Raw genomic sequence first — 24,657 nt, 5'->3', positions numbered from 1 at the left:
GATGTTGGGATATTTCAGTTTAAAACTTAAATGATTCAAAAAACATAACCTCATAGTGATGCTAAAGGAAAAGGATCAGCTTTCAGAAGACCAGAAGGCTTCATCCTCTGAGGACCAAGAACATCTGTACACAATTTCATGTCAATCCATCCAGTAGTTGTTGCTGATTCAACAAGCTAAGACATTATTCCTACGTACCTTGAACGCAGCGCTACAATCTATTGTTCGCTTCACTTTTCGAAACCCCGCCCACGCCCTGAGAGAAGGCCGTGATTGGCTGAATGTGAGTGCGGTGCCGTCATCGCTCGGAGCGCCCATTCATCTCTGCACTTGGGCGTTGGACTCCGCATCTTATTAGCAACAAGGGAAATTTCTCCATTTTGCAGCCTGTCTACAGCGACACGGCCACCGATCTGGGATTTTATTACTTCTCCTCACCTGCCAGCTTTTCCTGCTATTTTGAATCCTCCCCACTCTTTACTGGACTTTGCTTTACATTTTCTCTGTGAACTTTTTTTTGGTGTGTGCAGACAGAGAGAGAGAGGAAGAGAGAGAGACAGAGAGATAGAGAGAGAGCGAGAGAGAGAGAGAGCGAGAGGAGACACCACAGCGAAGAGCTTTGCGTTTCAACAAAGAGGCTTGTGGGTCTTTGTTCGTTTTTTGGATCGGTTGAGTTTCTTTGTTGGAGCGAAAAAAGCATGGGAGCGCAATTGTCCAAGACAGCTGGAAAGGGCGAAACCGTGGCCGAGAAGCCCGGGGAGGCTGCTGCTTCACCCACCAAGACCAACGGACAGGTAAATGATATTTTATCATCCCCAGCTCTCTGCATCCATCAGCGGCGGAATGTAGTCGCACTGGAGGGGGCTGCGCTCCGCAGGCGCAATCCGTGCGTAATTGTGGATAGATTGAATGGAGGCTCTGAGTAGGAGTTTAAAGCGAATGCAAAGCCTTGTTTTTCAATGTGAATAGATTATTCTTCATGAGCAACAGTTGATCAGTTGATAATTCCATTTTTGCCACAGAAAATGGGCTGAATATTTGCGCTGATATTTGAATGAAAAACGGTGAGATGAGCTTTGATTTTTGATGAAGAAACGCTTTTAGTTTGATTGAATCACTTTGAAGTGAGCGGTTTTACATGAATCATGTGCTGAATGACTGGTTGGTAAATTCTACTTTATAAAAAATAATCTTAAGGAAAATGCATTGGGTGTGTTGCTTTGAATGCAGTCTGACGGTTGCAATTTTGGAAGTTGCTGAATAAGACAAGATGCACGACGCCAACAAAGGCTGTGTGCGCTCCGAGCACCACGCCTTTTGTTACAGATGCTCGACTAGAAAGTGGAGATGGCAGCCTGCTATCACACAGGAGGGGAGGCAGAGGCTCGCAGCCAGTGGTGATGCGCCCCGGAGAGAGAGGAGCTGCTGCTGGCTGATTGTTAACACTTTAGATTTTTTTTGGGGGGGGGGATATTAAAAAAAAAAAAACAGTTCAGAACCCCGTTTAGATTTTGTACATTTTTTAGGAAATGGATTTGAACTCTGCTCTCCGTGATCTGCTGGACTAATGAGCATCTGCTGTTTTAATGAGCAGCTGCTTTGCTTTGGCGCTCCTCTGTCTGAGCGAGCACACACTGACCCCTGGCGATCCAGAGGAGGCACTGCTGCTCTCACTCAGGATGTCAATGAAAAAAGCACTGCGAACAAATGAACAATCATGTTGTATTATTTAGTGTAATGCATCACTGTTAGATAATTTTGGATGGTTTCTAACTGAAGTCATGCTGTTCTCGGAGATGAGCGAGTGAGAGAGTGTAGAGAGTGAGTGCAGGCTGGAGTGAGAGTGTGCTTTTGTCACTGCTGATCTGATGGTCTTTGCTGCCCCTGCTGTCCAGCAGAGGCACTGACCAGCCTCAGCCCTGAAACCATGCCAGCTCTGTACATGGCATTAACAATCACTTTCTCTTTTTAGGAAAACGGCCATGTGAAAGCCAACGGGGACGCCTCTCCTGCAGCGGCCGAGAACGGCAAAGAGGAGGTGCAGGCCAACGGCAGCGCCACCGCAGAGGAGGCTCCCAAAGAGGAGGCCGAGAAGGCAGAGGACGCCCCAGCAGAGAAGGAGGCTGCAGATGGGGAGAAGGTAGAGGCGGCATCTCCTGCTCCTGCTGAGGGAGAGGCGGCGGCGAAAGCAGAGGACGGCGCCACACCTTCCACCAGCAACGAGACGCCCAAGAAGAAGAAGAAGAGGTTCTCCTTCAAGAAATCCTTCAAGCTGAGCGGCTTCTCCTTCAAGAAGACCAAGAAGGAGACGGGAGAGGGAGGCGAGACCGAGGAGGCCGCCGCCACAGCATCCACAGAGGAGGCCAAGGCTGAAGCCACGGAGGAGGCGCCAGCGGCGGCTGCTAGTGAGGAGGCCAAGCCCGCTGAGGGAGAGGCTGCACCTGCTGCAGAGCAGGCCAAAGAGGAGGCCAAGCCTGAGGAGGCAGCAGCACCTGCAGCAGAGAAAGCTGCTGAGGAGCCCAAGGAGGCGGCGGAGGCCGCGCCTGCAGAGGAGCCAAAGGCAGAGGAGAAGCCAGCAGAGCCCGCCGCCGCCGCCGCCCCCGAGGAGGCGCCCAAAACAGAGGAGGCCGCCCCTGCGTCACAGGAAGCAGCGTCAGCGGAGGCTCCAGCTGCCCCCGCCGCCGAGGCCGCTGAATAATTTTTGGGGGTTAGAGAGGAAAAAGAAACAGAAAAAAAGGAGAAAAAAAGATAATCAAAGAACATTTCCCTGTTTGTATGTTGGAGTGACGCCAGGCGCTGGCTTTGAAGAACTTGTCTACAACCAGGGATATTTTAAAGCTTTTCTTTTTTCTTTTTTTCTTTTAAATAATTTTTTTTGGTTTCCATCCCCCCCCCCCCCCCCCCCCCCTTCACCCCCTCCCCACCCCTCTTACCCTCTTACACAAAACCCATCTTGGTCCATTGTTACTTCGATTCCAACGGGCTAGGGGAAGGTGGGTGGCTTAAATATGTAAAACAGATTAATAACATCCACACTCTGCCATATATTTTTCATCAGTATTAAAAGTTTTTTTTTTTCTCCCTCTTTGAATTTTTATACAAAAATGTAAACAGAATGGTATGGACATGCCCATGGTATGAAGGAGAAAGGAGGGGGGGGGGGGAGCTGTAAATGAAGAGGGAGGAAGGGGTCAGGGAGGGCAAAGGGGGGGTGGGGGCTGGGAATGTGGGAAATGTGCCACAGACTATTATGAAAAGAGTAGTCTTAAAAAAAATCTATACACGCCATGAGAGGACCATACAGTTTACAACACTACGTCAATCTAGGATCAACAACAACAACAACAACAAATTTTCCAATTCCCAGATTTAGGATTTTTTAGGAAGTCATATAATAAACTCATAGGAGCTTTTCACTTCTCATTAGCTGTACCAGTCAGTGATTCAGTAGAAATACAAGTTGTATAGGCTTTATTGTTTATTGTTGGTTTTATGACCTTAATAAAAAAAAATGTAAGTATGTATAGGCGGGGTGTTTTTAACTGTGATTATTGTACAAAATGAAAAAAAACAACAACAACAAACAAACATCTTGGATCTCAAGAAGCACATGAAGTTTGCAGCTCTTTTTTCCACCTGCTCATCTTTTTTGTAAAGATAACAAAACACACAACCACACACCCACACACACACACAGAGAAACAAAACACACACACGCCAGAGAAAAAGTCATCCTGGGTGAAAAATACCTTTTTTTCCGAAGCAATTTTCAAATAAAAGATAAATAAAAAAACCCAAGCTGTGATACAAGTGGAATGGTTAACTGTTTATATACTGTGGTATGTTTTTTTGATTACAGCAGGCGATGCTTTTTCAGTGGTCTTTTGACACATTTAAGGAATCTATCAGATGCAAATGTTTGTGTAGCATCTTGTCTCTCTCTATCTCTCTCTCTCTCTTTTATTTTCCTTTTGTAAATACTGGAGAAGCTTTGACCAATTTGACTTAGAGATGGAATGTAACTTTGCTTACAAAACAAACAAAAAAAAATTGCTATTAAACTCCTCTGCTTAAGGTGTTCTAATTTTCTGTGAGCACACTAAAAGCAAAAATAAATGTGAATAAAAATTTGAGCTGCATCTGTCCTTATTTGTGTGGAGCATCGTGTCCAGAGTGTGTGTGCTGCAGCTAAATCTATTATATAAGTCAAGAAATGACAATGTGGTAAAGGGAGAATTGGATTAATGGCTAAAAGTATGTTTTGGAACCTTGCTCTAGTCCATCCCAAAGGTGCAGGAAGGGGTTAAAGTCAGGATTCATATTTATCGACATGCTAAAAGTCCAATTTTACATTTATGTTCAATATAAAAGTAAGAATCCTTCATTTTTACTCACAAACTTAAAAAAAACTATCAAACCTTTGACTTAAAAAGGCTCTTAAACATCACAGAGCTGCACAGGTGTTTCAGAGTAGAAGCTGAACCGTGTGCCTCGTATCATTTGTCATGATGGATAAAATGTTACTAAAACAATCTCATTGAGACAATGGGTTTCATTCACTTTCTGTAATAACACATCTAAAAGCTTTAATCTTCTCAGGTGGGGGTCCGTGGTGTCGTTTGTGTCAGTTTAGGGCTCCTTGATGTGAAAAAGTTGAATTAAGAGCAGCGGTTTAGCCCTTTATTTGTATTTGATTGGAACTTTTAATAGACTTACACCACTTATTTTGGAGGGGCCACAAACAAACAAGAATAAATCAGCCATTGATATTGTATCTTATCACTTTACTGATCATCTTATCTCATCTACCAGCAAACATATCACGCAGCACAACTGTCTGTTTTCATTCCAGCTAGTTTCCTCTTATTTCATCCCTATTTATACATATATATTCATATCATAAATAAAGTAGTTATTGTTAGTTTTACATGTTCATTATTTCTAAAGAGTTAAGATTACACCCTGATACAAATCATCAGTATTTTTAACATAATGCACAATATGGCAGTTGATCCATACCTCTGATTGGTTATTCCAGGGGTGTTCAAGGGTCACATACAGCCCAGTTTGATCTCAATTGAGCCAGACCAGTAAAACCACTGCATAATAACTCATACATAATAAATATGATATTTTATAACTTTACTGTAGACTACAGGTGAACAGACTACAGATTATTTTGCACAGAAGCTGCTGATTGACAACATATGCACCATGTGCAATATATGAATGTTTTAAATATGACCACAATATGTAATCACTGTTATTTCAGATACATGTATTCTGATCAGGGTGGGGGAAAAAAACTCTGAATCAGCAGAAAAACTGGAATGGCCGTATACACATGTCTTCAGTGTAATTCTTAGTTAGATTCATACACATTTGACCACACACAGTATTATTATTATTGATGGTATGGCTTCATCACAACCTGCTTTATGGAAATGTGGATGTTTGTGGATGTAGACACAGCCTTAAATACATACTCAACACTGTATGTAAACAGTCTGTGTGTAGTCATACTGGTCACAACAATGTGGAACCATTACTTCTCCATTCATTCACTCACTCACTCACACACACACACACACACAGCGCAGCAGTGTTTTTCTACCAGCCAGCTGTAAAACATTTCGGGAGGATTCGGAGATTTGCAGTCAAACAGAAAGCACAGTGTAAACATGACTCATCATCGTCTGTGATGGCAGGTTTCAACTGAGGAAGTGGACTCATCCTAAAACTAGTCTGTTTGTACAGCTTGGTAACTGTTTCATTGGGAAGAAGTTATCATTCATTTGAAGTTGAGGAGCACTTACAGACTGATGAATGATTCTGAAAACACAGCAGACAAAACATTGTTGTTTAAATGTCACATAGAAAAAAGTTAAGTCATAGAAGTTGAACTGGCCCTTCCAACCTTCCTTTTTCCTGTCTTCTTTCCATCTGTCCTTCCTCCCTTTCTTCCATTTGTCCTTCCTCCCTTCCTGTCTTCCCTTCTTATTTCCTTCCTTTTAATGATCCAGCCCACATGAGATCAAATTGGTCTGTATGTGGCCCTTGAATGAAAATGAGTTTTAACCCTCCTGGTATACACTCTTCTCTCAACCAGTGTCTTGTCAGGGGACACTCGAGAAGTCCCCCAAAAAAACCCTTACTTTGACAGCTCAACTTCAATCTAAAAAATGAGCTTCTGGAGGTCAAAGTGTTTAATGAGTCAGCAAAGTGGCTGACTGCTATTCTTGTTAAATCTACTCAATTACAGGCCTGTGTTTGGTCTGAGGCCCACTCTTCACCTAACAAGGACAAAGTGGGTAATGGAGATGGATGACATTAGTAGCAAAGACCAAACAATGTATCTTACCTCCATCATGGCTGATGTTTATCCCTCCAGACATCTAGCATCATCTTTGCGAGTGGAAACATTCAATAATAAACATTTAAACTAATGACAACAATGAAAGCGAGCTGTCACAACCGTTTTACATCGAAAACAACAACAACTAGTGAGCTAACCTTTCATTTAGTGCACGTCTTTAACCTGGAGCGTGACAGTCATTCATTCCGCCAACGGACTCTCTCCTACACAGACCAAACCCCATTCAAATTTCAGACAGTTTAAAGTTTGCTTCATAGCTGCATAGAACACATGATAGGTAAAGCCTAATGTACGAACCTATGAAAATAATCAGGGTATACTGTTCAATTCGGCATACCTTAAACGCTCGAAGAGGATATAAGTTGGACGACATATTCAGTTTGAATCACTGAGTCGCTGTTACTCGCTGCTGTCTCTTTCACCAAACCGATCGATGGTGGACGGCAGGAAGGAGGAGCAGTGATGATAAACGGTGTTTTACGACATTTGCACCATGCTTGTTGGGCTTTCTGTATGCCGAATTTATCAGAAGGTATTCAAGATGGTAGTATACTTACATAACGTTTTACTTTATACGTAGACTTGTCAATAAACTGAAATTGTAGCCAACTAACTACTGTGTGCAAGCTAACCTGCGTCATATCAAGACGCCACTGGTGCTCAGCTTGTCTTCTCTTGTGTCACAGCGCCCTCATGTGGCAGCTTGTTTTCATTACACAAAGCTCAAAACAGAAAGTCCTGTTGACAAATTAACACACAATTGAGAAATATATAAACATTTTATTGACAAATGCATAGCAAAATTTCAACATGAAATGATTGTAGGTTCACCTACAGGTTTACCCATCACTTCCTAAAAACAAACAAACAAACAAACAAACAGAAAAAAACAAGCAGGCAGACGTTTCCTTCAGAAGATTGAGCACATTGGAATAAAATTGCTTCAACGGGCATCAATGGACGTAGTTCAGTTAATTCAAGTGGTGGATTGGAGGGATCCACTGAGACACTACACACAGACAAACGCTTACATCAGACAAGACATTTACGCCTAGAAAATGGAGCGTCATAATAAATATTATGCTTCTGATGGTGATCGGGTGAACAGTTAGATCCTTGAGTTTAGACAGCACCGTTGAGTTGTGTGTGTGAGAGTGAGTTTGAGTGTGTGTGTGTGTTTGTGTGTGTGTAAGAAGAACCATTCAGGCACTGCTGGTCTGCTCAGTCTTGACGCTGCAAAAATAAAAAAGAGAGTTCAACTCCTTATTACAACTGAGGATTTACTTAAAAGACTTAGAAAAGATGCACAGCATTATGTGGAATATACAAGAATTACAATTCTAATTGAAAACAAATGAATGTTCATGAATACTGCATAGCTGCAGCGTTAAACAGCAAATCAGTAGTCTCAGTTCTTGCCTTAGGATCAGTGTCAGGGCAGATCCAGGCATATTTAAATATATGTATCAGCTAAAACAAACCTGATCAAAGTCACATACTTTCATAACTGTACTGTATTCACTATGCTAAATTCCAATCGGTGTGTGAAAATGTGAAAACATACTTAGGGTGACACAGATCTGTTGAACTCTGATGCTAACAAATATATGATATCTCTTCTTTACTTTCTTATCAGCAAACATTAACAGAGGGACAAGCAGCACTCACTACTTCACTTTAATCCTGTGAGTAATGACAGCAGGCTACTATTAAACTGTGTATCAGTTTGTGTGTCTGTACTTAAAAAATCTATTGTAAAAGAAGAACTTCTCTGTAACAACACTGTACAACAGTGAGTGTTTCTGTTGTTCCAACAAATCCAACAGAGTGATACCTCTTCTCTTTAGATGAGGACACACATCCTCCTGTTTAGCTTTCATTCACTTTTCATTCTCTAATTATGTGTTAACAGCAACAGATATGAGTATATATGCTTAATAAAACTGCAGCTATCATTCAAACTGTTTTTTCTCATGTGTAAATATGAGTAAGAGCAGAAAAACATGTTTATTATATGTGAACAGCGGCTCAGACAAACAATATAGAGAAGCTCATCATCACCTTTTTGAGTCCGTATTCTCAGCACTGCTCTCCTTTGTTTTCTCCTCCTCTTTTATCTCTGAGATGAAAAAACAAACCAATGAATCTCATCTCTTAAGTGTACACTTGTTTCCTCAGTGTCCAGGTTGAGAATACCCACCAGCTTTCTTCTCCTCTCCTTCCTTCTTGTCTTCTTCTACTTTCGGCCTTTTGGCTCCCTTCTTGTGATTGGCTGCGTTCCTCCTGCCTCCCTCTCCCTCATCCTCGGAGTCAGAGAACTCTTCGTCGCAGGCTATCCTCTTGTCTGTGGCACGGACTGCAATCAGAACAACACCGCGGTCTTATGATGTCAACTGTTACAATGTGATGTCATGTGGCGGTTTTAAAAGGAGGAGCGTCTTACTGGACAGCCGTTTGTCTGGATCCTCGGTGTCCTCGTCCAGCGTGTCAGCTGGAACAGCGTCCTCTGGGATGGCCTGCATCTGCACCCCGGGAGCATGAGGCAACATCCGCAGGTTCTCAAACAGCCGCTGCCTGAACAGACACACACACACACACACACAGAACCACAGTGTCACGCTACTCTACTGCTCCCTGTATAATAGACATGTATAGTTCAGTCAGTAGTGAGCAGCAAATCAAGATTTCAGACACTAACTATCATGTAGTGTCCATCAGCTGTAGAGTCATGTGACTGTAGTTTTGACATCTTTAAAATGTGGAGCATTGCATTGTGGGATGGTTAGCAGAAAGTACATGTCAGGGACTCTACTTTAATTATTCCATGGTGGAATATTTGAGGGCAATATATAGAGAATGTGCATTTGGACACACAAATAAAATAGTGGAGGGTAAACATAGTGCACTACAGTAAATACAGTGATTTCAGACACAGCTTCTCACAGCTGCCTGTGATGTTAATGATGTCACATCATTTATGTGTGATGTTTTTTTCTCTCTTTTTTGCCTTTTATTTGGAAGTATCTGGCAAAGGCGCTGACAGTAAACAGGGAGACACAGAGAGGGGAATGACCTGCAGCAAAGATCTCTTGCTGGAATCAAACCAGGGACGCTGACATTATGTGGCATGTGCTGTAACCACTCTGCTACCAAGGTGTGTGTGTGATTCTATGTGAAGAATATTGTTAACTATATAAATAAATATAACAATTATAACTCCTCCTGTAGGCTTCTATGACTGGAGACAAACAGATCATAAATCACAAGTTATTATGAAACTCACTTTGTCAGTGCTTGTGTATTTGAATTTGAGTCTCTGATGAGCTACTAACACACACACTGTGAAATAACACCACCCGGTCAGTTTAGTGTGGGCTGCTGGCTCTGAACTCTTGTGATGCCCCTTCTTACGTCACATGGGGCAAGCTAAGCTAAGGATAGGCCTGGACCAGATGACAGATGACTGCTGAGGTGGAGAAGCAGAGCTGAAGAGTCCTGCATCAGTGCTGCTGTTGTCGTAGGGAGGAGTTTACCAGCGTTTCTTAAACTTTTGATATTAATTGGATTTATCTTCAATCTTGCGTCTCAACTCACCTGCTGTCATCAATAATAAACATCATTTTAAAGTTACGAAGTATGTAGACATACTTCCCTGCTGTATTTCTGCCTTCATATTGGCCTTTTTTGAGTGTGGATGAAGCTGCTACAATATTAGTGTCAATCTGATCAATCTGAACTCTATTCAGAAAACAAGCATTTTAAAAGTGGTTTGCTTGTCGTCATGGGGACGGACCTGGAAATGAATGAATTCAAACTTGATAGGACTTCAACTTAAGTGTTATTTAATAAGTCCTGCATGTTTGACTCTGGATGTTTTCTCTGCTGGACAAAATATGTGCTGATGAAGAGTGGAAGATGTGATTAAGAGCTCCTCCAAACTATGATTTCCACAGTTAGTTTGTACATTTTGAGTGTTAATGATGCAGAATGTGTCAGAGCTTCACTGTTAAAAATGTCCTTTATTTCAAACATGTTAGTATTATCAAACAGCACGTACTTGATCTTGTCCATGTACTCCTGTGTGTTCTGGTTGGTCATGTTGGACGGGCTGATGTGCAGCTTGAAGTCGGGGCCGAAGTACTCGAAGTAGTCGTTGTACGGCAGCTCTGCAGGACAAACATCGGGGGGGAAGAAGTGAAGTGTGTGAGCCAGCGTGGGAAGATTTACACACCGGGGATAAAACAAAGTGTCAAATTATCGGCCGTTTGGAAAGAAAAAAGGAGCGATAACACACCTGTTAATATGATTTACTGAGACTTTACAACCTGCAGTGATCCTGGCGGAGGAGGGGGAGGAGGACGAGTGAAGGGGTGGGTGGGGGGGGGGGGGGGTGAATTGAAATGAATGGGGAGTTCAGTTAATGTCCTGAAATTCCATTAAGAGAAGCGCTGGCCCATTCGACAGGCTGTGATTACATCCTCGCTCTTTATGTTACACACATTCAGTGGAAGAGACAGCCTGCTGAGTCAGGAGGAGGTAGCAGCAGGTCCGTCCCTCACCTCAGCCCCCCCCTCCCCCCACGACACCATCGGGCTCGACAGTCACAAGCACGCAGAGACGCTTTCATTCAAACATCTTCCAAAGTTTTTATTCTAAGTCGATGCTCGTTATTATTAAAAAAAAGACTAAATTCTATCTAATATAAAATCTACACATGCTTTGTGATTCTCTTAATAGAATGAGCTGGTGGTCCATTGAATATGAGACATAATTGAATCATTTTTTTTAACACTTTTCACTGATTTCAATTCAGTTTTAAGCCTTCAAAAAATCTGATGACGAGAATGAGTTTGGTCCCGGTGGAACTTTAATGCAGTCATTCAATATTAATCATCAAAGCACCGGGAGACTGCTGAGCCTGGCAGCTGTCATAGAGAAAGGAAGAAAAAAAAACACTCATTTGTGCTCTCAAATGAAGAATTTGGGCACACCAAGTGAAAGACTACATTTTTACTAGGGGTGGGTAAAAAAAATCCATTCTCAGATGAATCAGGAAGTGGATGATTCTGCATGGACTGAACGGAGAGCAGCAGCCAGACAGTGTACAGTCTGCATTCATCTTCACAAAAGGCAGCGGTTGCAAACATTTTTTGATTTAATGACTAAATAATGACCTTCGTGAGATGAATATGTCTACTGCGAACTTTCTATGCAGAGCAGTAACACATGAGAGCAGCTGACCAACACACACTGCAGCATTAAACTACTTAAACCAACACTGAGGTGAAGAAAAGAACTCAGTGATGACTTTCAGCAGAGAGGCTGCTCTCCACTGCTGGACACATGACGTTAATAACAACACAGCAAAATGCAGTTCACTTTTTTAAATTAAAAGGTTCTTATCTGCCAGTTATGTATCATATTGTGTTTATATAAATGTTTGTTTTATCATCACACGTTTGATAATGATGTCATGTTTAAGTGATGTCAAAGATAACACAGTTTACTTTAAAAGGTGAAAAATCTGAAATATATCCACGTATCTTTGTTTAAAATCAAAACAAGGTTGTCTAATCAGTCTGCTCCTACACACAGTACCTAGCTCCTGAGGTAGAAAGTGACATCAAAAAGAATCCCAACCGGTTCTGCCTGAGGTTTCTTCCCATTATTCCATGCCGCTGTCTCAAAGTGCTGCTCATGTTGGAATGTTGGGTCTCTTTGAATTAAATGAAAGAGTACAGTCTAGACCCGCTCTATGTGGAAAGTATGTGGAATCTTTATAAATAAAGATTGATTGATTGGAGAATAGTGTGGATATGCTTCTGTTTTCAAATGCTGGCAAAAACTATTTATCGCCTCTTTAACATTCTTTGACATTTGAATGAGTGACAAACCGTCAGGGATGTCTGTGTCCAGAGCCACGGACGTCTCGTAGGTCCAGCAGCGGGCCACGTTGCGGATGGTGTATCCTCCTCCGCCCAGCATGAGCAGCGGGAGGTTGAAGGACTTGATGTACTCCACACACTTGGCATGTCCTGGTACAAAGAAGAGGCACAATATAACACTTCCTAACAAACTGAGTCATGCATTGAGTGAGTGTGAGTGTGTGTGTGAGTGTGAGTGTGTGTGTGTGTGTGTGTGTGTGTGTGTGTGTACCGCGGATGGTGAGGTTAAAGCAGCCGAGGCGGTCTCCTGAGAGAGAGTCTGCACCACACTGGAGGACCACAGCGCTGGGTTGGTACATCTCCATCACTTTGGCCATCACCTGTAGGAACACAGAATCACACTCACTCAACTGTTGGAAACTACTGTGCAGATTTAAGTCTCATAACCTTTAAATAATGTGTGTAGAAACACTGGAATGAAAAGGATTAAAAAAGAAACATTTCTTCCAGGAGAGCTGCATCAATCAGATCATTTGAATGTTGAAAATATCTGTTATGTGCAGTGAAATGTAAAAAGACTGTCATTTTTTGTCATTTCCATGGCGACAGAGTCACTCACAGGCTTGAAGATCCGCTCATACGACTCGTCGTCGATGCCATCCCGCAGAGGGAAGTTGACAGCATAATATTTTCCTTTTCCAGCTCCAATATCCTAAAAGAAAAAGTGGAGTTGAAAAACAGAAAAACACATCAATCACTAAATAATTAGAATATCACAGATTATTATGTTGCCTTTAAATAAATAAATAAACAAATAAAAATCATTTCATCCACTTCTACTTCAGCCAATCAAATGTTTTGCTGTTTTCATATAAACATCATGACCTGTGACTAAGGCCGCATGTACATGTACATGTGTATTTTTGAAAACAGGATCTTTCCTCCTTCATTCTTTAAAGAAAAAAAACAAACATCCCATACAATAAAGTACTACTTTAAAAAAAAAAAAACACACACAATTGTAGCGCTGTCAGCAATATAACTGGCCAATCAGAAGCCTGAAAAAAAGCTATTTCTGATATGGTCTCTCTAAAACACAGTTTGCATGTTGATGAAAGGCTAAAAACACACAGAAGAATCTCTGTTTTCAAAAATACTTGTGTAGGTGTGGACCAGTTCTAAATGAGGAGGAAGGATGAGGATACCCTGAGGTCTCCGGTTCCAGGGAAGTACTCCCCGTATTTATGGAAGGAGACAGTCATGACCCTGTCTGTGGTGTAGAAGGCCTCCTCCACTCCATCACCGTGGTGGATGTCTATATCGATGTAGAGCACCCTCTGGTGGTACCTGGGAGTGAAGGACAAGACACACGTCATCACTGAGGTCTCTAATGATTTCCAGCACACAGTGATAGACATAGAAATGGAAATTGCTGACTTTACAGTGAGTTTGATGAAGCTGTTGGTCAAACTCACTTGAGCAGCTCCAAGATGCCCAGCACAATGTCATTAACGTAGCAGAATCCAGAGGCTTCGGACTTCTTGGCGTGGTGGAGTCCTCCTGACCAGTTCACTGCGATGTCAGTCTGCTGTCGGTTCAGCTTCACTGATCCAGCTGCAACGAACACGACACGTTACGTTTAATGACTGTGTCACTTAGAGATGAAACATGACTGATACTTTCTTATTTATGTTTGGATATAAAATCACTGTGACATTTACAACACACATTACACATTACCAAGCAAACCAAGTGGTCTGATGATTGATTGATTGGTGTTTTACAACAAAATTGTGATGAGTAACAGTAAATATCTTATGTATCATGCCTGATTAATATGTGTATTTACCATTTTCAGTAGTTAGGGTTAGGTAGTAGTAAAGAATGAAAAAGAAGAAAAATAAGAGGCTGAATTTCAAGTCCTGCAACTATCGAAAATAAATAAATATTATTATTATTATTGTTTATTATTATTAATATAAGCTACTAAGTATTACAGGGTATAGTGTTTTAGGGCATGGAGGGACATTATTTTAACATACTCTGAGGTCACCTTTTTAAGCAGCAGACTGTGGTGAATCTCAGGGAGAATCCTGCTATTGTCTGACAATGTTTATATTTATTGTGTAGACTAAAGCTTCTGAAGACTGAAGGTTTCTGTAACTTTTCAAAGAATCACCCAGCAGCAGTGCAGAGTACCTACATCTTAAGTTTTCTGACATCTGAACCCAGCAGGTGACTTTATTTCAGAGGAATACATCATTCCACCAGACTACTACACCACAGGAATAATGGCAGCCAGCTGGCCAGCCAATAATCCTTCCTCCATTACTATGTAATGCCAGATCGTTAACAAGATAGATAACGTGGTTTGGAGGTTTAAAAATGTGCAGCAGTTATTGAGGTATTCTAAAAGATTCAGATTTCAAAAGTATGGTAATAAAAATCATTTTATTGATGGCAATAAGTTCTGAGTCCCAGCAAGGCAGCTAGGACATGCACACACACACACACACACACGCTTGTCTTTATATCCTTGTGAGGACACTCATTGACATAATGCATTCTCTAGCCCCTTACCCTAACCTTAACCATCACAACTGAATGCCTAAACCCAAATGTTACCCTAACCTGAACTTAAACCTTATTTTAACCTTTAACTTCAAACCAAGTCTTTACCCTCTAATTGCCCTTTGATGTTGTGAGGACCGCCCAAAGTGTCCTCACAGCACTGGGTTTCAAATTAAATTTACACACACACACACACACACACACACACACACACACACACACACACACACACACACACACACACACACACACACACACACACACACACACACACACACACACACACACACACACACACACACACACAGAGTCTCCTCCAGCTCCAGCAGCCCTGCTGTAATGAATAATGACAGTGATTTATAAATGCTATGAATGATGAGCCTGTTCTAATAATGTTACACTCATTTGTTCGACTAATGAAACACTTTCAAATGTGACATGTTCTATTACTGAATGTTAGACAGAAAAAAATGTGAGTAGTAAGAATGTAGCTTCATCTACTGTATTGTAGTAAGTCGTCCTATTAAAAGTGCCAGCCTGTGTGATATGGTCACATTACAAGCTGCTGATGGTCCTCCTTTGTGTCCCTTGACTATCTGTAGTGACTGTGTTGTATATCATGTGGTAAGTTCTCCTGGAATACACATGAGTCAGCATGAGTTTGATGACAGTGATCGGCTCCTTAATAATCACGCATCCCTAGCTATTGTCTTATATGAACTTACCAGCAGAACCACCAGCAGAGAGTTGGCAGAACTCAAACAAGCCATCAAACACAGGACAGTCCTCTCCAACATTGACTGCAACATGAAAACAACAACAGTTCAGTTACTGATGGGAGAACAACAATCTCTCAGTCAGTAAACAATCTTGTATTAGCTCACTGCTCACATTATCAGCCCCAAATGTTGTAGCTAGACAACAATGAAGAACTGCATCTAATACTGGTGGATAGTCAAGACTAGTGTCAATCCTTTAATTATACTTTAAAATCATTCACATTCATATCTAATAGCCATCACCTTTATTTGCAACCTGTTGATCATTCAGAGCCCAGCTCTAACTCGCTTCAAACTTTAACTAACGTAACATTAGCTCAGCTGCCAGAAACTGATCTGATATGGTCATAGCAGGCTTCACTGAATATAATGACACTTTTTAATTACACTGAACAAAAATATAAACGCAACACTTTTGTTTTTGCTCCCATTTTTCATGAGCTGAACTCAAAGATGTAAAACATTGTCTATATACACAAAAGACATATTTCTCTCAAATATATTTCACAAATCTGTCTAAATGTGTGTTAGTGAGCACGAGATAATCCATCCCACCTCACAGGTGTGGCATATCAAGATGCTGATTAGACAGCATGAATATTGCACAGGTGTGCCTTAGCCTGGCCACAATAAAAGGCCACTCTGAAATTTGCAGTTTAGCTTTATTGAGGGGGTCTGGGGGGGTCAGAAAACCAGTCAGTATCTGGTGTGACCACCATTTGCCTAACCCTAACCTTTAACCCTAACCCTACTAACCCATCTCCTTGGCATAGAGTTGATCAGGTTGTTGATTGTGGCCAGTTAACGATATCCAGCAACTTCACACAGCCATTGAAGAGGAGTGGACCAACATTCACAGGCCACAATCAACAACCTGATCAACTCTATGCCAAGGAGATGGGTTAGGTAAATGGTGATCACTACTTACAGCGCTGCATCTGCTTGCTGAACTCAGACATGTTGTCAGGTCGTATGGATCGGAGGAACTTGATGTAGTCGTCGCTGTGATATTTTGTCATCTCCTCGGCCGTGGCTTTGTGTGGTCTCTGCAACACGAAATAAATGTGTTGAGTGGAAACTGTGCCAGAGAGGAGAGAGAGACTGTTGTTACATCGTATAGAGTGGTTCCAAACTTACATAGATCTCCATTTTCCTGTACAGTCCATAGTTCAGAAGCAGGTTGTGAGTCATCCGGATGCGATGTGGTTTCATTGGATGTCCCTGTCCATAGTAATAATTTCCTATGTCACCTGTGAGGGAAACCAAAACAGGTCAAAGACAATAACCATTGTCTGTTAAAAAGGGTTGACATATATAACATCACATCATAATATTTCTAACCAAATCCCTCCATACTGGTGATGTGATGACTATTAGAAGCTGTGTAGGGCAGCAGCTAAGGATTACAGTCATCACTGACTAGCTATCAGTATTAATGGTTTAGTATATGAAAGCCATGATTCAATCTCTAAATGTCTAAGATGTTAAATATATGAAATGTACTGTAATATATTACTTGTCATATATTTTTTTTTTATTGTTTATTTGCTGTTGTTTTATTGTATTGTATTTTTTTTATCTGTAAAGCACTTTGAGCTTGCCTTGTATGAAAGGTGCTCTATAAAGTGTATCATTATCATTATTATTGTATATGATAAAGAAACACAAGCAAAAAAGAATCAAACCTGTGAAGCTGAAGCAAAACAATGTTTGACATGTTTACTTTAAAAATGACTAAAACAATGAATCAATTAACAAAACTGTTGCCCACTAGTTTTCTCTCAGTCGACTTATTGATTGACAAATATAATTATTTTATTTAACTGCTGCTTTATGGAAATATGAGATTTTGATTTCTCATGTAGCCCATTTTATAAGCATGTTTATTTTATCCATCAACAGTTTCTCAACAGGGATTATACATGTATTATATCACAATATATCAACATAGTGATATTAAATGACCATGATACCCATGTTACCAGCCCCTTTCACATACCCACGATCATATTGGTGGGAAAAGTGAAATTGGCGCACCACTTAACTCTTTTATGTGTCCATATACAATGAATACAATCAATGCAAGGTGATGTTAGTTATACTGAATTGTTATGTGTGCTGAGACGTATCTCAAACAATTTGGTCAACATTAGTGTGTATAAAAAACGTGCAGACCATTGTGATGTCATGCTCTGCTGTAAATTCATAGCAAAGCCAGCTCAGCAGATACTGTGACTTATTACGTCCTCATTGACCTGAACTGCTGAGTATAAAAATAAGCTATTGCTTGGGGGGGGGGAGGGCACGGGTACGTTTTGTGGGTCATGATGGTTTCCTGTTCATGTGGGTGTTACGCATCGCTTAGACCCGAGCATGCTGAGAGTCAAATAGCTGCACATCAAAGCTTTATTACTTCAGAATCAACTTTCTGGGTCCAAGTTTCGGATACTTCCCGTTTATCCGTCCAGGTCCACAGAAAAAACGAAACCTGGATCATGATTGTTTTTATACACCTCAAACTACAATGTCGCCCATAAAGTTGGAATAAAATATGTTTTACCTCTTTCCATGAAATGATTGTGAAAATGTGATTTATTCTTGATAGATAAAGTGTATATATTCTCATTGAATTGTATTGATCAATCTCATTGCACCTGGTCAAAGGTGATTACTGATGTGTATAAATAGAAGATAAAAAGAAGAATGTGTCTAAAAACTAAATTATTCCAACTTTATGTGCGACCATGTATGATGACAAACAGTAGTAGTAGTTAAGCGAATGACCACACTGAAGTTAGATTCCAATTCAATGTTAGGGGCAAAGCTAAGGGAAACATTAATAATGATATTTAGTGGCTTTCATGTGTTTTTTCACCACTTGCACTTGAAAGCAAAAGCCTCATCTTTTGCTTTCACATATAAGAAACCTTTGTTTTGCTTATGAGAAGTGGAAAAAAGAAAATTTCACTTTGCTTTCTTTTTTTTTTAACCCAGAACCAGGTCCGGACTTGTCTTATTATTATTATGATTATGATTATGATTATTATTATTAAGATCCAACAAGTACAAGTATAGTGGGGAAACATCAGTGAATTTGACCTGTTTTCCAGTTTCAGTTTTCATATCTAGATTAAAGGTTGAATGATTCTATGGTGTCTGGATATAGAGGGAAAGCAGTGAAATCTCCCTTTTTCTGTCAAATCCAAAATACAAGTTTGACATCTGACAGTGGGTTAACAGCGTGAAGGCTTTTGCTGCCATGTGTAAGTGTAACGCTCTTTCATGAGTGTAAATGTTGGAAACACAGAGTGTGTGTCGCGAAATATCATTATTTATGTCTCCCTTAACTTCCCCCCTTGACAACGAATCGAAAGCTAACTTCAGCGTCGTAAACACTTTCAAGTTTAGCTAGATACGACATTGTAACCATTAGTGAATTATTACACTCCCACTCTGTTCACGTCAGGTGCACACACACACACACACACAACACAAGCTAAAGTACACTACACTTTTCTTTTTTAAACCATTCAACATACAGGGTGATACTAGTTAGCAGCATTAGTGCTACATAAGCCATGGTTATTAACGGCAGCAGCGAGCTGGCTCGTTAGCTGCACTAGCTAGCGTTAACCAGCGGTCACCAGCTAACCACAGCAGCTACGCGGGCTAGCCTGCCAGATGCCTCAATAAGGGCTCTTCATTCAGAGAGCAGGGTGTCCCATACCGTCGTAGTAGTAGCACACCTTCTTCTTAGTCCCTCCCGCGGTCGTGTAAGCCATGTTTGGAGCACTTTTAGAAACAGTTGGTTAGTTTTCGGTAGGTAGGGAGATGGATGAATGAACACAGAGCAGAATACACGGTGCAGTTATAACAGGGAGGCGCTACTGTACAGGGGCGGGCCCCCGGTCACTTAGAAAGTGGCCCCCCGGCCTGACAGCACAGAGGATGGGACAGAAGGGTAATGTGGAACACTTTGCAATTCTGACTTGTTTAGCTTATTTACATCTGAATCCAATCCAATATTTTATTTTGTTTTATATATTATCAAAACTAATATCATTATGAAATCCCTGAGAAACATCTCAGGGATTGTACTCAAAAGGAACATGGCACTTATATTAATATTCCTCATGCTAAATCATTTAAAATATTTGTAGATTTTGTAATCTGGGACACTAGTTTTTAGGCTTAGAAATACTTTGATTTATACAGCACAGCCTCGTCTGCCAAAACGTTCTGAAATGTGCACGCCCATATTTGGTCATTTAATCTCATAAGCATACAGTTTTTTAGGTTAAAAAACTAGTAGGCTGTATGTACACATGCAATTTTAAACAATATAACTTACACAGTACGCATATACTAGTTACCTTTAAAATAATTGAATAGGAAAAAGAGATAAATGCACTGGAGTTTAACTGTCCCACATTAGTCAATGTCCCACATTACCCTAATCCACCCTACTATAGGTACATAGTATTATTCATTTACCCAGAAAAGCAGAGCAGATGGCTGGCAGAACAGTTGTATAGTGCCAAGTCTTTTCTAGAAAAAAAAGTATCAATACATGCTTTCCATTGTATGTGCACAGGTGATTAACACTCATTCCCTTTCTCATAACTAAGGCATGTGTCCACAAGAGCTTTATTTGTTGCTGTTGTGTACAGGCATACAACACTAGATGTCAGCACCCACTTTGTTACTACATTCATTGTAAAACATTATGGCCAATGTGTAAAAAATCTCAGGCAGCTGTTATATAACTTACCTCATGTCTCCTTGTTCCATACCTGCTGCTCAAGTTTTGCTTCATTTGCAGATAGTTAATGTTAAATAACAATAATAATAATATATATAAAAAACCTTTTTCTGCTTGGATATGTGTATGTGGAGGTACAGTTTTTGGACATAATCATAATTTTATCTGCTGTCAAATGACTAGATGTGTACAGTTTGTTGAATTGAAATATATGAGTGACAATGGGATGGATTACCATGAAATTAAGAATACACTATCATGCCCCCCACCCCCACCCTAGAATGAATTGTAAAAACCCTATCCCTTGACTTTTCATCTAGCGTCGCCATCAGGTAAAATTGGTCCTTTGGCTGTTGACCAAATACTCGGGAAAAAAAAAAAACTCAGAACATTACCATTGACCTCATGTGTACTTTATGTTTAGCACTAATCTGCAAATGTTAGCATGTAAGCATGCTAAACTAAGATGTGACCGTGGTAAACAATATACCTGCCGAGCATCAACATGATATCATTGTCATTGCGAGGATCTTTGCATTCTAATATATTAGTACATAGTTCAAAGTACTACTATGCCACAATACAGCAACTAGCTTGGCTGCAGGCCGAGAAATAGTTCCAGCATGTTGACTAACTCCCCTTAAAACCATGACTCTTGTCACTCTATCACTTAGAGAGTCACTTGGAGGTGTTTGTAGGCATATTTTTGAACTTGACTCTTGACTATGCTTACAGACAGGACTGGCCCTGACTATGTTAGATTGGGGCACCCCAAAAAGTGCAACAATAGTACTTCCAGTCCAACTGCTTCAGACATGAACCTGCTTGAGGAGACATGACAATCAAAATCAGCTGACAAATGTTTTCATGTTCTTTTAATTTAACCTTTTTTAACAACACACTTATGATACAGAATGACTATTTGCACAGAAACAGACACATTTTGCTTATCATCATAGAATAAACAGTTGGTTGATGAGAATCATCAAACCTTCTGATGATGATTATCATCGGATGACTCTTTTTTTTTTTTTCTTACTATGGCTTTTTGCCAGGTGTTTCACAAACCGATGTAAAAACTGTAGGTGGGAAGAAACAACGTACTTACAATAAAACACAATCTTGAGTCTTAAATGCTTTGAAGGTTTTTTGGACATGGTTCAAGTCAAGCGTGAAACACAAGATCATATTCCGAGGAGCCTGTTCTGTTTTTCAGGTTGGATGTTGTTTTGTTGAGAATTAAAGGAGGTCATCCTCTAATGGATTAATCATAGCGTGAATCGAAAATAAAATGCAGCGGAGAGAAAAAAACAACCTGCGATGGTCTTGAATAACAAGACAACAAAAGACGGCTAAGAGAAGAGCCTACAATGTTAGACGGCATCTTGATTGCACATGCAGTTTTGGTCAAATAAACAATGCGATGAAGAACAAATGAACAATTTTGCTGTTTGTAAGATGTCATTTTGTCATCTTTCAAGATGTTTCATCATGAAAAAAGCATCACACTTAAAGCTTATCTTAACAGCATGAATGTTGGTGTTTGATAGTCTTTTTAAAAAGCAACAAAAATAATCTCTTCAGTTAATCACACAGTTCAGTACTGGGCTTTTTCTTCACAGGGAACAATGACAGACAAGTGAATTCATTTGCAAGATCAAGTGCTTTGAACTCAATCCTTTAGTCAAACCATCAAACTACTTTGTGTTAATTTCACACACGTAAAAACGAACTAACATCAACTTTCTTTTTATATTTGGTCACAATGTCATTCTTGTATTAAATTCAATCAAAGTGCTATTGATATCTTTTGAGATCTCATAGCTTGGCATTTTGAAAAAAAACACCAATCCATGGAGTCTCGTAGGAGTTCAAAGCTCATCATGGCCAGTTGAATGTCCTACCAGTGATCTGGTAAAACTTCTGATTGAAGGGATGAAAGAACTTCTGCAATTTAGTCACCACTGACTGGTCCACCTCTGGATGGATGCGACCCTTGCTGCCTGCCAGGCACTTGTTGAAGACAATGTTAAATCGCAGACAGTAAAATCCTCTGGTGGCATTGAAGTATAGGTTGTACTGACTGATCCTCGAGGGCAGGTTGAGGAAGCGTTCGACAAGCTGCAGCTCCGGCAGCGGGTCGGTAATGAGGCGATCCCCGTCTACGATGTGGAACTGCTCCACGGGAAAGTACTTCAGCCAGCGTTCCAGGTGTTTGGTGTAGATGCTGGTGCGGACTGCTTTGTACTTGGTGTTCACCTCGCAGGTGTTCCCGTCGATGGCCAGCTTTTCAAACTTGTGGTAGGTTTTGTTTTTGCGCTCCTTACCCTCCAGCACTTGCGTGTAGTCGGACACAGCTCTGGTCGTGGGCTCACGGACGATGATCAGCAGCTTGATGGAGGAGTTCATCTTGAAGATGCGTTCGGGGACTTCCTCCGTAATGAAGTAGGCAGGGCTCTTCTCAATGGTGATCTGATAAGGGAAGGAGAAGGGCATTTTCTCCCTGTACCAGTCGATGCCCCGGGCGTAGTTTTGGTCATTGTCAAAGAAGTGGATCTCCTGCGAGGCCTTGACCACTGCCGGATGCAGATTGAGCATTTCCAGCAGGGCGCGGGTGCCCCCCTTGCGCACCCCAATGATAATGGCGCGAGGCAACTGCTGGACCAGGTTGTGCAGGCGGATTTGCTCTTTGGTGGCATTGCCCTTGCGTAGTTCATGCAGCAGACCACGCTTAAACTGTAGGGTGCGGAGAGGGATCTGCTCTGGCTCAGGGGGGGGCAGTCTGCTCTCGATGGGGCAAATGGGCTGAAGCCTGAAAGAAAAAAATCAAAAGACTGTTTCAATATATTTCTCTTCAAGATCTTCTTCATTAGAAAGATCTTTAATGTGATATGATGTGAAATGTTCGGATTGTTTAAAGCGCATTCCTTTCTGATTTTGGTCAACTCCATCATGCTACACACACAAAAAGGGTTTGTTAAAGGCTTGTTACATTAAGTCTGTGTTTCTGTACTTGTGTGTTTTGCCTGTTCAGCTACAATGGCTATTCATGTCAACACCAATAATGCAGCCTGATTGCATGGGTTGCAGTGTACACAGAACTATCCAGCTTATCAAGTTATTTTTGAGAGTCTCATCAAGATAAAATGTCCAGTGCCGTCACACTATTTCAGCCTATTTCCAATTCAAATCAAGTCGTTTCAAGAGTTTTGCAGTAATAAGTGTCAGTATCCAGTAAGATACTGACAAAAGATCAAGGAAAATGACAGTGAAACTAGAAAGAAACAATGTGATTTGTGTTGGAAAACAGCGTCACTGCCGGTTATTTTTTCACTAGTTTTTTGGTCTCAATAGACAAAAGCGACTAAAGATAAATTGATCATTTTTTGCAGTAAATTAAAAAGGACTGGACCTCAATGAAGTTGTTTTTTTGTGATGTACAGTAAGATAAACCATGACCAAAACAATAAACTTCACTGGGAATGTAATAATTATAAATAACTATAAGTAACTAAACTAATTATAACTATCCAACAAACTGAACTAAGACTGAAAATAAGGTTAATGAATCATTGCACTGATAAAAATATAATTTCATGGAAATCATGTGAAACAAAGGTTATCTCTTTTCAAAGTGACACTTACTTAATAACTTATATGCAGTTTTTCGCACTCCAAATCTACTCTGAATTTCCCTGAGTTATGTAAAAATATGGCATCATTTGCAAAAAACTAGCAGAACCTAACCTCATACACAGGAAACACTGCCTGACAGGAACAATTCAGGGTAAAGTGTTAAATGTCCATTGCTGCCAAAACTGTAAAAACATCTTCTTGACCCAAAACCTGCCAGGTTTTAATGTTTAGAGCAGCACTAACATTGTCTTATATTATCATTTCATGACTTAATCTCATTTAAATAAGGGTATTTCTCAGATAGTGACAGTGATAACTTACCTATCCAAGGTCCCAACCCTGGCCACAAGATAGAGGACACTTCCGATAGCGAGGCTGCCCAGAACGAAGAGCTTCTGTCTCAGCAATGCCTGCTGTTTGAATAGCATGGCCCTCCATCAATCTTCAGGACTGCGTCTTCAGCCTGCGGAGAGCAGAGCACATAAACCACTAATCACCAGGGGATGTTTATTAACACACACTCAATCAAGTCTTACAAGTGATTAAGCCGCACTCACACACGCCTGAAAAGTGCTGCAGTGCCATTAGAGGAAATGCTCACCCACCAAACACCACTTTGTAAGATGTACTTATTTATTTCTGCCAACC

The 24,657-nt window shown here is 40.8% G+C and overlaps 3 protein-coding genes across 3 annotated transcripts; 1 reads left to right on the top strand and 2 right to left on the bottom strand.

The window, feature by feature from the left end:
- The first annotated feature begins 340 nt into the window (after positions 1-340).
- marcksa (myristoylated alanine-rich protein kinase C substrate a) lies at positions 341-4,139 on the top strand. The gene is made up of 2 exons (XM_062436678.1): positions 341-794; positions 1,973-4,139. Exons 1-2 carry the CDS (start codon positions 699-701, stop codon positions 2,696-2,698), a joined length of 822 nt encoding a protein of 273 aa, XP_062292662.1. The 5' UTR covers positions 341-698; the 3' UTR covers positions 2,699-4,139.
- A 3,034-nt stretch (positions 4,140-7,173) lies between these two features.
- On the bottom strand, positions 7,174-19,449 carry LOC133997154 (histone deacetylase 2). Its single transcript, XM_062436689.1, has 14 exons — positions 19,339-19,449; positions 16,749-16,861; positions 16,540-16,657; positions 15,558-15,632; positions 13,737-13,875; positions 13,467-13,608; positions 12,881-12,973; positions 12,533-12,641; positions 12,271-12,411; positions 10,434-10,542; positions 8,820-8,950; positions 8,577-8,732; positions 8,438-8,495; positions 7,174-7,609 (listed from the first exon to the last, which is right to left on the bottom strand). The coding sequence occupies exons 1-14, from the start codon at positions 19,391-19,393 to the stop codon at positions 7,579-7,581; spliced, it is 1,470 nt and encodes a 489-aa protein (XP_062292673.1). The 5' UTR covers positions 19,394-19,449; the 3' UTR covers positions 7,174-7,578.
- Positions 19,450-21,920: 2,471 nt separating this feature from the next.
- LOC133997778 (heparan sulfate glucosamine 3-O-sulfotransferase 5) lies at positions 21,921-24,447 on the bottom strand. Its single transcript, XM_062437487.1, has 2 exons — positions 24,331-24,447; positions 21,921-23,185 (listed from the first exon to the last, which is right to left on the bottom strand). Exons 1-2 carry the CDS (start codon positions 24,435-24,437, stop codon positions 22,255-22,257), a joined length of 1,038 nt encoding a protein of 345 aa, XP_062293471.1. The 5' UTR covers positions 24,438-24,447; the 3' UTR covers positions 21,921-22,254.
- Between the last annotated feature and the right edge of the window lie 210 nt (positions 24,448-24,657).

The sequence above is a fragment of the Scomber scombrus genome, chromosome 17 (assembly GCF_963691925.1).
Source record: "Scomber scombrus chromosome 17, fScoSco1.1, whole genome shotgun sequence".
In the NCBI taxonomy this organism is placed as follows: Eukaryota; Metazoa; Chordata; class Actinopteri; order Scombriformes; family Scombridae; genus Scomber; species Scomber scombrus.
Note: the sequence above shows the minus strand (reverse complement) of the source record. Positions and strands in the feature narration are given on the sequence as shown.

Bases quoted from the DNA above. Each gene is read 5' to 3' on its own strand.
- LOC133997778 (XM_062437487.1), bottom strand. From the start codon at position 24,437: ATGCTATTCAAACAGCAGGCATTGCTGAGACAGAAGCTCTTCGTTCTG. The intron at 23,186-24,330 runs GTAAGTTATCAC...TTTTTCTTTCAG, and splicing joins AGGGTTGGGACCTTGGATAG to GCTTCAGCCCATTTGCCCCA.
- marcksa (XM_062436678.1), top strand. From the start codon at position 699: ATGGGAGCGCAATTGTCCAAGACAGCTGGAAAGGGCGAAACCGTGGCC. The intron at 795-1,972 runs GTAAATGATATT...TTCTCTTTTTAG, and splicing joins CCACCAAGACCAACGGACAG to GAAAACGGCCATGTGAAAGC.
- LOC133997154 (XM_062436689.1), bottom strand. From the start codon at position 19,393: ATGGCTTACACGACCGCGGGAGGGACTAAGAAGAAGGTGTGCTACTAC. The intron at 15,633-16,539 runs GTAAGTAGTGAT...TTCATGTTGCAG, and splicing joins CAGCAAGCAGATGCAGCGCT to TCAATGTTGGAGAGGACTGT. The intron at 12,412-12,532 runs GTACACACACAC...TCTTTGTACCAG, and splicing joins CTTTAACCTCACCATCCGCG to GACATGCCAAGTGTGTGGAG.